Raw genomic sequence first — 12,227 nt, 5'->3', positions numbered from 1 at the left:
TTTATTCGTTCTGAATGAACTCTGTACAAAGTAAGCCAACAATATTCATCACTCAAAAAATCCAAAGTAAATATGTGTTTGTGTAATGTCAATAAATGGTTTAGAAAGACAATTGACAACAGCAGTGTTCATATCTATTGACAAGATTAGGAATTTAACGGATCCAGTCATATAACCCAATAGCATCAATATAAGTCAGTATATTTCCCTAAAAACAAGTCTGAAAAAGTCAAGCTGTCTTATAGTTGAGGTCTAGAGATTCATACATGTGATGAAACAAATGAGTAAGATCTTTTCTTCCCGTCTGTCAGGGTTGCCCCTGACAGTTTGTTTGTGTTTTAGTTTTTCCTCTGTGTGTGTGTAGTATTTCCTGTCTTTGGTTCCTGTCAGCGCTCTTATTTTGTCTGTTTCTGGTCTTTCTCCCTGAGTGCTGTGTCCCCTCAGCTGCGGCTGATTGGCACCTGGCCACACCTGGTGTCAATCAGCCAGTGTTGAAAATTGTATAAAAAGAGTAGTTTTAAATGCAACATTGAATTCAAAGCAAATAGATTACTGTATATCAGTTTGGGTGATTTGAGGATTTTCAACATGATTTTCCTGAATAATTATTTAAAAATTCTGAATTTACACTAATCCATTGCGGATCTGAGGCATGCTTAGTCCTACATCAGTATGCAGTTTTGACCTGTGAATACTAAATATTCTGTCTGTTATTCGTTCTGAATGAACTCTGTACAAAGTAAGGCAACAATATTCATCACTCAAAAAATCCAAAGTAAATATGTGTTTGTGTAATGTCAATAAATGATTTAGAAAGACAATTGACAACAGCAGTGTTCATATCTATTGACAAGATTAGGAATTTAATGTATCCAGTCATATAACCCAATAGCATCAATATAAGTCAGTATATTTCCCTAAAAACAAGTCTGAAAAAGTCAAGCTGTCTTATGGTTGAGGTCTAGAGATTCATACATGTGAAACAAATGAGTAAGATCTTTTCTTCCCGTCTGTCAGGCTTGCCCCTGACAGTTTGTTTGTGTTTTAGTTTTTCCTCTGTGTGTGTGTAATATTTTCTGTCTTTAGTTCCTGTCAGAGCTCTTATTTTGTCTGTTTTCTGTCTTTCTCCCTGAGTGCTGTGTCCCCTCGGCTGCAGCTGATTGGCACCAGGCCACACCTGGTGTCAATCAGCCAGATCCTATTTAGACCTGTCTTCCCATCCAGTCAGTGATGGATTATTGTCACTTCTGTATTGTCGTTCCTGTCGTGTCGTGCCATTGCAGCGTAGCAGCAAGCTATATTTTGGTAGCAGTTTGTAGCTTACTGTCTTTTGTTCCCTGCTTTCAATTTGTCTTTGTTCTACACGTAACGACTTCTGTTTTCCTGCTTGCTACCCACTAGCTTCCACGCCAGGCCCTTTTGTTTTTTCCAGCTTCCATGCTAAGCTCCTTTTGTTTTCTAGCTCCCATGCTAGCTCTTTTAGTGTGTTTTCCGCCTCGTGCGCGCTTTTTGTTGTACCCCTTTTGTTTGGTTTTGTCTTAGTGTTTTATTAAACAATGTTTTCTCACTCAATGCCTGCCTCCTTCTCTGCATCTTGGGGTTTGTCACAAACTAACCCTGACACCGTCATTCCAACACACCAGTGACCTGGAGAGATGCAACAACACACTGTCGGGCATATTAGAAATAAGATATATTATTTGTTGCATTCTAAAAGGTTTTTCACTGGTCTTGAAAAAAAGATTTTAAAAAGGGGGAATATTTGTGTTTGATTTTGTCCTTTAAAATATTCTACAAAAACAGATGCGGTGGGGGGAAAGCCCATTTTCTATTTAGTCATTTGAGTAAATATGGTATGATACATTATGAATAATTGTATTTTTAGAGTGTACTGAGCAACCAACTGCTGTGATAATAAGCTACATTTCTGGTTCCACGTATGATTTTCATCAGTGGTACCGCAAACCAGAGTAATCCTTTAGAATGCCAATAAACTCCACATTGTACCACATTTGGGGTTTTTGACATTTGAGGGTCCACTAGGGTTTTGTACAAAATATTACATGGATGTAGCAAAGGTGAATGAGGGTAACTGGGAAAGTACATCAGGATATTACAAACCTTTCTGAACAGGAGTGCCCAGATTTCCTCTCTAAATCCACCTTCTAAGGGCTGAAACTCAACTTCACTTAAAATCCACCGCAATTGCCATTAAAACATCCCTTGTGGCAATGTGATCCAAACATCACAGAGCTGTGTTATTAAATCCAATTAAAACTTGATAGGAAGAAGAATGTTGGCAGAGAGGCCTTTTCACTACTGGCTGATTATGTGACATCTAACAAGCCTTACAAGCTTTAAAGAGACAATTCAGCCAAGGGTAGGAGAATGCTATGCTTTTAAAACATTCAACAAAAATTAATCGTATGACAGTAAGCGTTTCTTACATTCTTTTTATAAGGTCGAAGTGTTTTAAACCGCGTTTAAAGTGGGTGAGCGTAATACACCAAAATGTGAAAGTGCATCTTGTTATTTAACCTTCCTCTTGTGTTAGCTTTCTGTTACCATCTCTTATGTTAACGGGTCGGTTTTGACCCATGTCTTAAATCAGCTGTGAAATACACTAAAAACAATTATCTATGATCCAATTTGTTTCTCATCTCTTGGTTACCTCGTTAGGCTTCCTTATCCTTGAAAATATTGGTTTTAATATTTTTGGTTTGGGCCATTGGGCCTTTTTTTGTCAGTATACCCCTCGATTTCAATTTTTAAAAATGGTAAAACGAACCTCAAGAGAATCATATAAATTAAAAAAAAGGTTGTTGTGTTACCTAACTATTACTAAGGGGTAATAGAACACATCTCTTAAATAAATGTGTTTTATTTATTTTTTCATTTTAAGAATTTTAACTATAGTAACATCTATGGCGTTACGGGTCAATTTCGACCCATATATATTTACTTCAAGAAAAAGGCTAAAACGTATTTTTTTCAGCAACAGAAATCCAACATCAAACAAACAACAACCAACAACCAATCAAGCAAATGAAACCAAGAGAAATAGATTACTAGTTCCAAAACTAATAAAAATACAAAATCAGAGTGGCAAAAAGTGACACTTTTAGTGTCCATCTTTTGTTTGTTTTTGTACAGGATAACAAGATAAAATGAGAATCCACTAAAGCTCACATGATTGGGAGAGGAGCTGGCTGTCAGTGTGTTCAGTTTTGGCTCTTATCATTGCTTTATCATCTTATTTTCATAACTGGGTCGAAACCGACCCTAACAACACCAAGGGCATAATTTCTACCAGAGCATTTTATAATTTAGTGAAAAAAATTTAAATCTTTTATTTTGTTGACAAAGAGGTTCCTGACAAAGTCAAAAAGCTTTGATGCAAAAAAATAAATGTATGTGGTGTTTTTATGATGCATTTAAAAACTAAAACGGGTCAGTGCCGACCCTAACACAAGACGAAGGTTAAATGCTGATAATTGCCTGCTTATGTCTCTATAAAAGAACATCTAAATATAAAAATATATTTATTTTTACTTGCTTATGAATTATGCTCACAGTGTCAAATGGAATCAGACAAATTGACGCGGTGACTTACTTTCCAATGTTATCTGGTAGGACTTGCAATGAGATGTCATTGATGGAAAGGCATGTTAGATTCCGCAGCTCTGGAAAACTTTCAGGTAGCCTGGAAGGACAAGGGGGCAGAAACAGCAGAAGATTCAAAATTCTGTTAAAATACTGAAGCAAGAGACGAGATGACATCCTTTCTGTTACATTAGTACCTCAACTTAGGATCTTAAAGGCCTACTGAAACCCACTACTACCGACCACGCAGTCTGATAGTTTGTATATCAATGATGAAATATTAACATTGCAACACAGGCCGATACGGCCGGTTTAGTTTACTAAATTGCAATTTTAAATTTCCCGCGAAGTATCCTGTTGAAAACGTCGCGGAATGATGACACGTATGATGACACGTGCACGTGACGTCACCAGTTGTAGCGGACAAGTTCTTCCAGCACCGATCACGGCTAAAAGTCGTCTGCTTTAATCGCATAATTACACAGTATTCTGGACATCTGTGTTGCTGACTCTTTTGCAATTTGTTCAATTAATAATGGAGAAGTAAAAGAAGAAAGATGTAGGTGGGAAGCGGTGTAATGCAGCTGCCTTTAGCAACACAAACACAGCAGGTGTTTCCTTGTTTACATTCCCGAAGGTGAAGCTTTACTATGGAACAGAGTGGTCAAGCGAACATGGTTCCCGACCACATGTCAACCGCCAGGTTTCGGTGAGAAAATTGTGGTAATAAGTTGGCTCTTACCGTAGACATGAGTGGAGCTTGCGTCCCCCTGCAGCTGCGGACTCTCTTACCTCCTCCCACCGGAGACACTGGCGGTCACATCACCCGTGGCCACACTCCTCCAACTTTCAGGTACCATATAATCTCACTAAAACAATAAGTAGATTAGGGATTTTCCAGAATTATCCTATTAAATGTGTCTAATAACATCTGAATCACTCCCATTGCCCTCGCCTTTTTTTTTTCTTTTTTTTTCTAGTCCTTCACTCTCACTATCCTCATCCACAAATCTTTCATCCTCGCTCCAAATAATGGGGAAATCGTCGCTTTCTCGGTCTGAATCGCTCTCGCGGCTGGTGGCTATGATTATAAACAATGTGAAGATGTGAGGAGCTCCACAACCGGTGACGTCACGCGCACATCGTCTGCTACTTCCAGTAAAGGCAAGGCTTTTTTATTAGCGACCAAAAGCTGCGAACTTTATCGTCGATGTTCTCTACCAAATCCTTTCAGCAAAAATATGGCAATATCTCGAAATAATCAATTATGACACATAGAATGGACCTGCTATCCCCGTTTAAATAAGAAAATCTCATTTCAGTAGGCCTTTAATTGGTTCCATTCAGGCACTCATCACTCAAAACACTCTAATCTCAGTTTAATGTCACGCATAAAAATGTATTCAAATCTTGGCCTCTCCAAAACAGCACCATTTTAACATTTAACATCCATCCATCCATTCCGCTTATTCCCTTTGGGCTCACGGGGGTGGGTGCTGGTGCCTATCTCAGCTACAATTGGGCGGAAAGCGGCCTAAACCCTGGACAAGTCGCCACCTCATCGCAGGGCCAACACAGATAGACAGACAACATTCACACTCACATTCACACACTAGGGCCAATTTAGTGTTGCCAATCAACCTATCCCCAGGTGCATGTCTTTGGAAGTGGGAGGCAGCCGGAGTACCCGGAGGGAACCCACGCATTCACGGGGAGAACATGCAAACTCCACACAGAAAGATCCCGAGCCTGGGATTGAACCCAAGACTGCTGAGGACCTTCGTATTGTGAGTCAGAAGCACTAACCCCTCTTCCACCGTGCTGCCCTTTAACATGTAACATGACTTCTAAAAAGAAAAACTAACGTTAACAGTAAATGTGAAATATTGCATGAAAAACAATACAATAGAATGTACTACAACCTAAGGTGGGTAAAGTAAATGTAATACTTAGGATCAGCATTTGGCAATTTTGATTAAAAAAAAAAGAAAAAAAAAAGTATGTGATTGCCATTGCCTTTCAATATATTTCTGTTTAGATGAAGAATGAGTCATAATCCTCGCAAAGGAAAAAAAGCGGAGTGGGGTTGATCGGAAGGAAGCGTATTTTTGTGTGGGGTTTTGCCATTTCAAACTTTAAATTGGCTTTAAAAGTTTAACAAGTTCCCAGTTTATGTCCACATAATTTTACTATCCAGGTGAGAGGCACGATCTATAATCTAGAGTTAACTTTCACGAGCTCCAAGGCGAGAAAGCAGCTCACCAGCTGATGTCAATACAGCAGCATAAGGAAGTTACCTCTCTCTGATCAACGCGCCGCTAAATTTAGTTCCTTAACGTTAGAGCTTATAATAACGATATTGCTAATACTTGGCTAATGTAAATGGAGTATTGATGGTACTCTTTAGATGGTTGTTTCTTGGGTTTTACAGTTGAAATAGAACCAACGACGTCATGGCTGACATTGGTTCCATTGTAAGAGGATATTTATTTACGGGTTAGAATGCATTAAAGAAAAGAAATGTGTTCTTGTCTCTTATTAGGATTGTGAATTATAGGCAAAAAAAAATTGTAACTCAAATTTTGCTCGTAATTTAAAGCGTAACAGTGAGCCAAGAGACAGATTGTATCTCAAAACACTTGCCAGTTGGGGAACTTGTAAGTCAAGGCATCATTGTAGTCTACTGTAGTTGGATATGTTGGATATAAATGAGGCAAAAACAACACTTTTCTCTGGTCACCCAATAGAATAATATTTGCTTTATGTCTTTCTCTCACTCTCAATGTGCTTGCTCACCATTGTTTTCAAACCATTAGCGGTTGTCAGCCTTTGTCATTATAATTTTTATGACTGCACATTGCTCGATGCAGTCACTATGTTTTGTTCCGCAGCAACGACTACACAGCCTTGATTTTTTTCATCCGCTATTCATATCCCCATTTCTGACAGGCAAAAGCAACATAATCTGTCAAATTACCTTGTTAATGGATTTCCACTGAAGTCTGCCACTTGGAGGGTTTTGCAATATGCAATGGTCTCCGGGATTTCCATAATATCTGCACAAACAAAGGACAAACAATAAATGCCAGTTTTAAAAAACCTAGTCTAATCATATAATCCAAACTGATGTGATATTTCTTACCATTTCTAGAGACATCTAGCTCAACCAGCTGCACAAAGTTAGCTATTTCTGGCGGAATTCTCTGGATCTCATTGTCACTCAGGCTAAGTTTTCTTAGCTTTGTTAGCTGGAAAAATGGCTGTAAGGTAAAAGAAAACACAGAGTCAAAGGATGTAGAGGGGAACCACGGAAGTCAAACACCCCAAACCACTTCGCCTCAAACTTGCTGTAAAACTCCTATTTAGATGTTAATATTCTTGTTAATTCTCACTTTTTAATTTTAAGTGATTTGGCATTGCACTAAAATTTTGTTGTGAGATTACAGCAACTTGAAAGTTAACCAGTGTCAAAGAAAATACATGTGTCAAAAGTAGGGATGGGTACCGAATTCAGTAGTTTTTTGTTTTTTTTTAAACCAACCAAATTCTGCCGGTACTTTATCGTACCGACAGAATAAATTATCAATTCAAGTAAAATCAAACAGTACCATATTTCTAACACAAATACAAATAGACAGAGTAGATAGACATTGACAAGATCAAATTAAGAAATGGGCGTAATAATGGATTAAATTAACCGGAAAACTCATGGAAAAATATACAATATTAAGTAACAATAACATAATAACAATGGATTAGATTTACATAGCACTTTTTTTATCAGGTAGATACTGAAAGCGCTCACAGAGATGTGAGAACCCATCATTTATTCACTCTACATTCACACTTTGGTGGGGGTAAGCTACATTTGTAGCCCCAGCCGCCCTGGGATAGGTAACAAGAAATACTTCAATAATTAATAAAGCTAATTATGTTCTGGACCAAAAATAATTGCATATTCTCTGCTGCTTGCCAGTGTTACCATATCCCACCTATTGTGTAGAAATATGGGGAAATAACTGCTTACCACCACAAATTGTGAATATGAAGTGAATATGATAAAATTGATAGAAAAGCGCTATATAAATCAAATTCATTATTATTATTATTATTATTAAAGTATGCTTCATTCACTAACCGTGTTACAAAACAGGTCAGTTGAAAAATACAATGTTGGCTATTAAAAACATTCAAAGTCTTTATTTATTGAATCAAAAAATATTCAAAACCGATGATTTGGTACATTTGTAAACCGCAAAAATTATGTACAAAGCAAACTATAACCTGCGACCCAGAAATGAACAACAATTATTCTCAACAAAAGAGAAGTATATACCTAGAAAAAAAAAAGTATTTAAAACATGTGTATGCATGTACTGCACCTAAGACATTTAGAATATTCCATCCATTCATCCATTATCCATGAGTTTGTTACGTCTCGCCTCGACTACTGTAACGTATTATTTTCGGGTCTCCCCATGTCTAGCATTAAAAGATTACAGTTGGTACAAAATGCGGCTGCTAGACTTTTGACAAGAACAAGAAAGTTTGATCACATTACGCCTGTACTGGCTCACCTGCACTGGCTTCCTGTGCACTTAAGATGTGACTTTAAGGTTTTACTACTTACGTATAAAATACTACACGGTCTAGCTCCATCCTATCTTGCCGATTGTATTGTACCATATGTCCCGGCAAGAAATCTGCGTTCAAAAGACTCCGGCTTATTAGTGATTCCCAAAGCCCAAAAAAAGTCTGCGGGCTATAGAGCGTTTTCCGTTCGGGCTCCAGTACTCTGGAATGCCCTCCCGGTAACAGTTCGAGATGCCACCTCAGTAGAAGCATTTAAGTCTCACCTTAAAACTCATTTGTATACTCTAGCCTTTAAATAGACCTCCTTTTTAAACCAGTTGATCTGCCGCTTCTTTTCTTTTTCTCCTATGTCCCACTCTCCCTTGTGGAGGGGGTCCGGTGCGATCCGGTGGCCATGTACTGCTCGCCTGTGTATCGGCTGGGGACATCTCTGCGCTGCTGATCCGCCTCCGCTTGGGATGGTTTCCTGCTGGCTCCGCTGTGAACGGGACTCTCGCTGCTGTGTTGGATCTGCTTTGGACTGGGCTCTCGCGACTGTGTTGGATCCATTATGGATTGAACTTTCACAGTATCATGTTAGACCCGCTCGACATCCATTGCTTTCCTCCTCTCCAAGGTTCTCAGGCTGGGTATTTAGTATATTAATATATATAATTATATGATGGAGGGGAATAAGCAAAGTAGTCAAACAATCTAATATGATCCAGTTTAAGAAACTGTTCAAACTCAAAGTGTTCACAAAGCACAAGGAGGAACAATCCTGATAAACATTTAAAAATGTGAGTTGTATTATTTTCATTATGTCAATCATATATATTAATTTATGAGAACCTTATTCATCATTTATTAATATTTTTAATATTTATTTATGTACTCATGTATCTATTCATGTAATTGCGTACTCATTTATTCACAGTTGTGTTACAGCCTGAGTACAAACAAATGTCTTTAAAAAATTGCTACGAATCGAAAAGGAGTAGCATTAAATCCACTTTGCTTCTTCCTACTACGTTTCGGGCATGCCATAATGAGGAACTGGAACTATATGATGTATGATTGGAATTTTTATGCATGGTAAAAAAACTTAAATAACCACCATATTTCGACACCTTGTGACGCAAGTGACGTCACGTCCGGTTGCAGACAGAACTTGGTAAGCAAATAGCCGTGTACGTGGTGGACTGCCTCTAGCAATTTTGAATACCTACAAAGCAAGCATGCTAAACAGAAAGCATTTAAAATTAAAATGTGCGAGCTCCATGCTAATATAATGTTAACTTACTGGCAAAGGCTACTTCCTGACTATGTCAACACGTCTAGGACAAACTAAAATAAATGTATACTGGCAGATGAGATTCGGAAGTGTAAAAAAACAAGGCACAGTGACGTTGATCGTTATCAGCTCAGGCGTGAATATAAAATAAAAAATATATTTTATTACTCAACAAAAAACCTTTATTACTACATGAACACACACAAAAGTAGTGAGAATGTATCAGTTTCAATGTGAAAGGTAGCCATCCCTAAATATACAGTTGTTAATGATATTATTACTAATGTATACCATACAATTTAGATAGATAAAATTCCAGTCATACAAACATTTTTAGAAAATTACTTTATCGTTTCTTAATATTAAAGCTTTTATCTAGAAGAACAACAACTATAAAGTATTCTCAACATCGCAAGTTTAAATATGGTAACAGTAAAACCCTAGTTTTGAGTTTTTCCACACATTTTATTCCATCCATCCATCCATTTTCTATCGCTTATTCCCTTTTGGGGTCGCGGGGGGCGCTGGTGCCTATCTCAGCTACAATCGGGCGGAAGGCGGGCTACACCCTGGACAAGTCGCCACCTCATCGCAGGGCCAACACAGATAGACGGACAACATTCACACTCACATTCACATTCTAGGGCCAATTTAGTGTTGCCAATCAACCTATCCCCAGGTGCATGTCTTTGGAGGTGGGAGGAAGCCGGAGTACCCGGAGGGAACCCACGCAGTCACGGGGAGAACATGCAAACTCCACACAGAAAGATCCCGAACCCGGGATTGAACCGACTACTCAGGACCTTCGTATTGTGAGGCAGACGCATGAAACCCACACATTTTATTATTTCTCTCAATTCAATCTAGCTCTAAAAGTATTTTTTTAGATACATATTTATATATTCTCAATTTATTGAACGTATTCAATAAATATTTGATTTTCTTAGCATATTTGTTTGGGATCGTACTGATATTTTTTGACCGTAAGCACCCAAACAAATGTTGCTTGACAAAAAAGGGAATAAAGTCAAACAAGAAAATGGATCAATTGTTTTATGGTACTAAATTGGTCCACAACTACAATACTGCATTAAAGAGAGATTGCATGTCTTCAGTAGAGTCATTTAAACTGAATTCAGTCTTAGATTAGCTGTCAGTAGTAATTTAAGATAGTATTTTATCTACAAATCACGAGCTGCAGACCAAGTTCTCATGCTACATCTCAATTTTGCTTGTGGACATGATAAGACACGCCCAACTTGGGCTGTTTTTTTGAAGAAACTTAGTTTACTTTAAATCACCTGCCCGGCCTCCCAAGCAGGAGGCACACGATTCTTTTTGCGTGGGAATGCCGCTATCGAGTTGCCCTGATTAACAAACTCTCCGCCCCTCCTCCCACCTCGAATGAAACATAATCTCCTCTGGGTTGGCCTTAAATTGCACACGGCTGGTCAGATGTGTGACTTTGGCTAGGAAAAAAACAAATGCAGCTTATTAAGAAGTAAGTGCCCTTGTGTTTGTTTCCAACTGATGACTAGAGTTGGGGGAAATAAATGATTTTTAGATGCATCGGAATTCAGATATGGGCGATTGTAAAATTGATTAGTAAATGTCAATTATTGATCATTTATTTATTGTAAATAAAGTAATGAAGCGAGCCACTTCAAGTCATCCAACCAGCTCTAAGTGGAACCTAAGTGCCTCTTTAAGGCACTTAGGTTCCAGTTTTGCGCACATTTCCATTAATTTAATAAATGTAATGGACATTTATTCAACCGGTTTTTATTACAAATACACTGTATTTAAAAGTTGCAAGTGATGAAGGCTTATTTATTTAAACGAGAAGAAATGTAAAACAGTATCACGCATACATCAAAGACGCATCAATATAAGATTTTTGATCGAATCGCAGCACGTGAATTGTAATCGAATCGTGAGGTTCCTAAAGATTCCCTCGTCTATTTATGACCATGAGTGGTTCAGTACAAAACGTTTAATTTTTTTTATTTTGCATTTGAACAAAAACTTTTAGTCAATATTTGACAGGCGTATGAAGAATTTCAGGCTTGAGAGTGCAACGATACATGTTCCTAGCCATAAGCCCTACAATACTAAAGATACACATTTTTACAGAACTGACTCTAATAATAACAATACTTTAAAATAATGATCGTGTTGGTAAATAAAATAGACAAATAAAAAAACTAAATGTGTGTAGAGATGGGTATTGCTCGTACTTGGGAATCAATACCGGTACTCAATGCTGTCAACAGTACTATTTTTCAGTACTATTGTGTGTGTACATGTAATAAATGATTTTGGGTAACCACAACATTAATGTTGGCATAGCTTGGCTCTAATGTCCACATTTACAACGTGAAGTCACGCCGACCTCAATCTCTCGGCTTTCGTCTGCTCCAACGTTTCACCCTCTTTTTGTGCTCGCCTCTATAACCGGTAGTTCATCCTCTGTATATTCAGCTTCAAAAAGATAAGGTTGTGAATCTTAATGTGCCTTTGTTGTCTGTTAGCAAGTCTGCCATGATTAAAAAAACACACGTGTTTGTTTCCAGAAGTAAGAACACACATTTGTCACCGGTAGTCAAAAGTGCACTGCTATGAAAATGGAAATAAACGCTCAGAGGATATAAGTTCCTGTATTGCCTAAAATGACCAAAATACAGTAAATATAGTAAATATTGTTATGATTGTATTTTACTACATTATATATACTTGTAATGTGTATATAAAACGTTGA

General features: G+C 37.8%; 1 protein-coding gene across 1 annotated transcript in view; it reads right to left on the bottom strand.

Moving 5' to 3' along the window:
* The window catches only part of lrrc1 (leucine rich repeat containing 1), an 86,467-nt gene that overhangs the window by 28,536 nt on the left and 45,704 nt on the right, over nt 1-12,227 (bottom strand). The window contains exons 2-4 of the mRNA XM_061910326.1: nt 6,746-6,863; nt 6,581-6,659; nt 3,614-3,703 (exon numbers count right to left, since the gene is read on the bottom strand). Of these exons, the coding sequence (XP_061766310.1) occupies nt 3,614-3,703; nt 6,581-6,659; nt 6,746-6,863 (287 nt within the window). The remainder of the gene's footprint in view (nt 1-3,613; nt 3,704-6,580; nt 6,660-6,745; nt 6,864-12,227) is intronic.

This window comes from Nerophis ophidion, linkage group LG09, assembly GCF_033978795.1.
Source record: "Nerophis ophidion isolate RoL-2023_Sa linkage group LG09, RoL_Noph_v1.0, whole genome shotgun sequence".
In the NCBI taxonomy this organism is placed as follows: Eukaryota; Metazoa; Chordata; class Actinopteri; order Syngnathiformes; family Syngnathidae; genus Nerophis; species Nerophis ophidion.
This window is presented reverse-complemented; position numbering and strand designations above follow the sequence as displayed.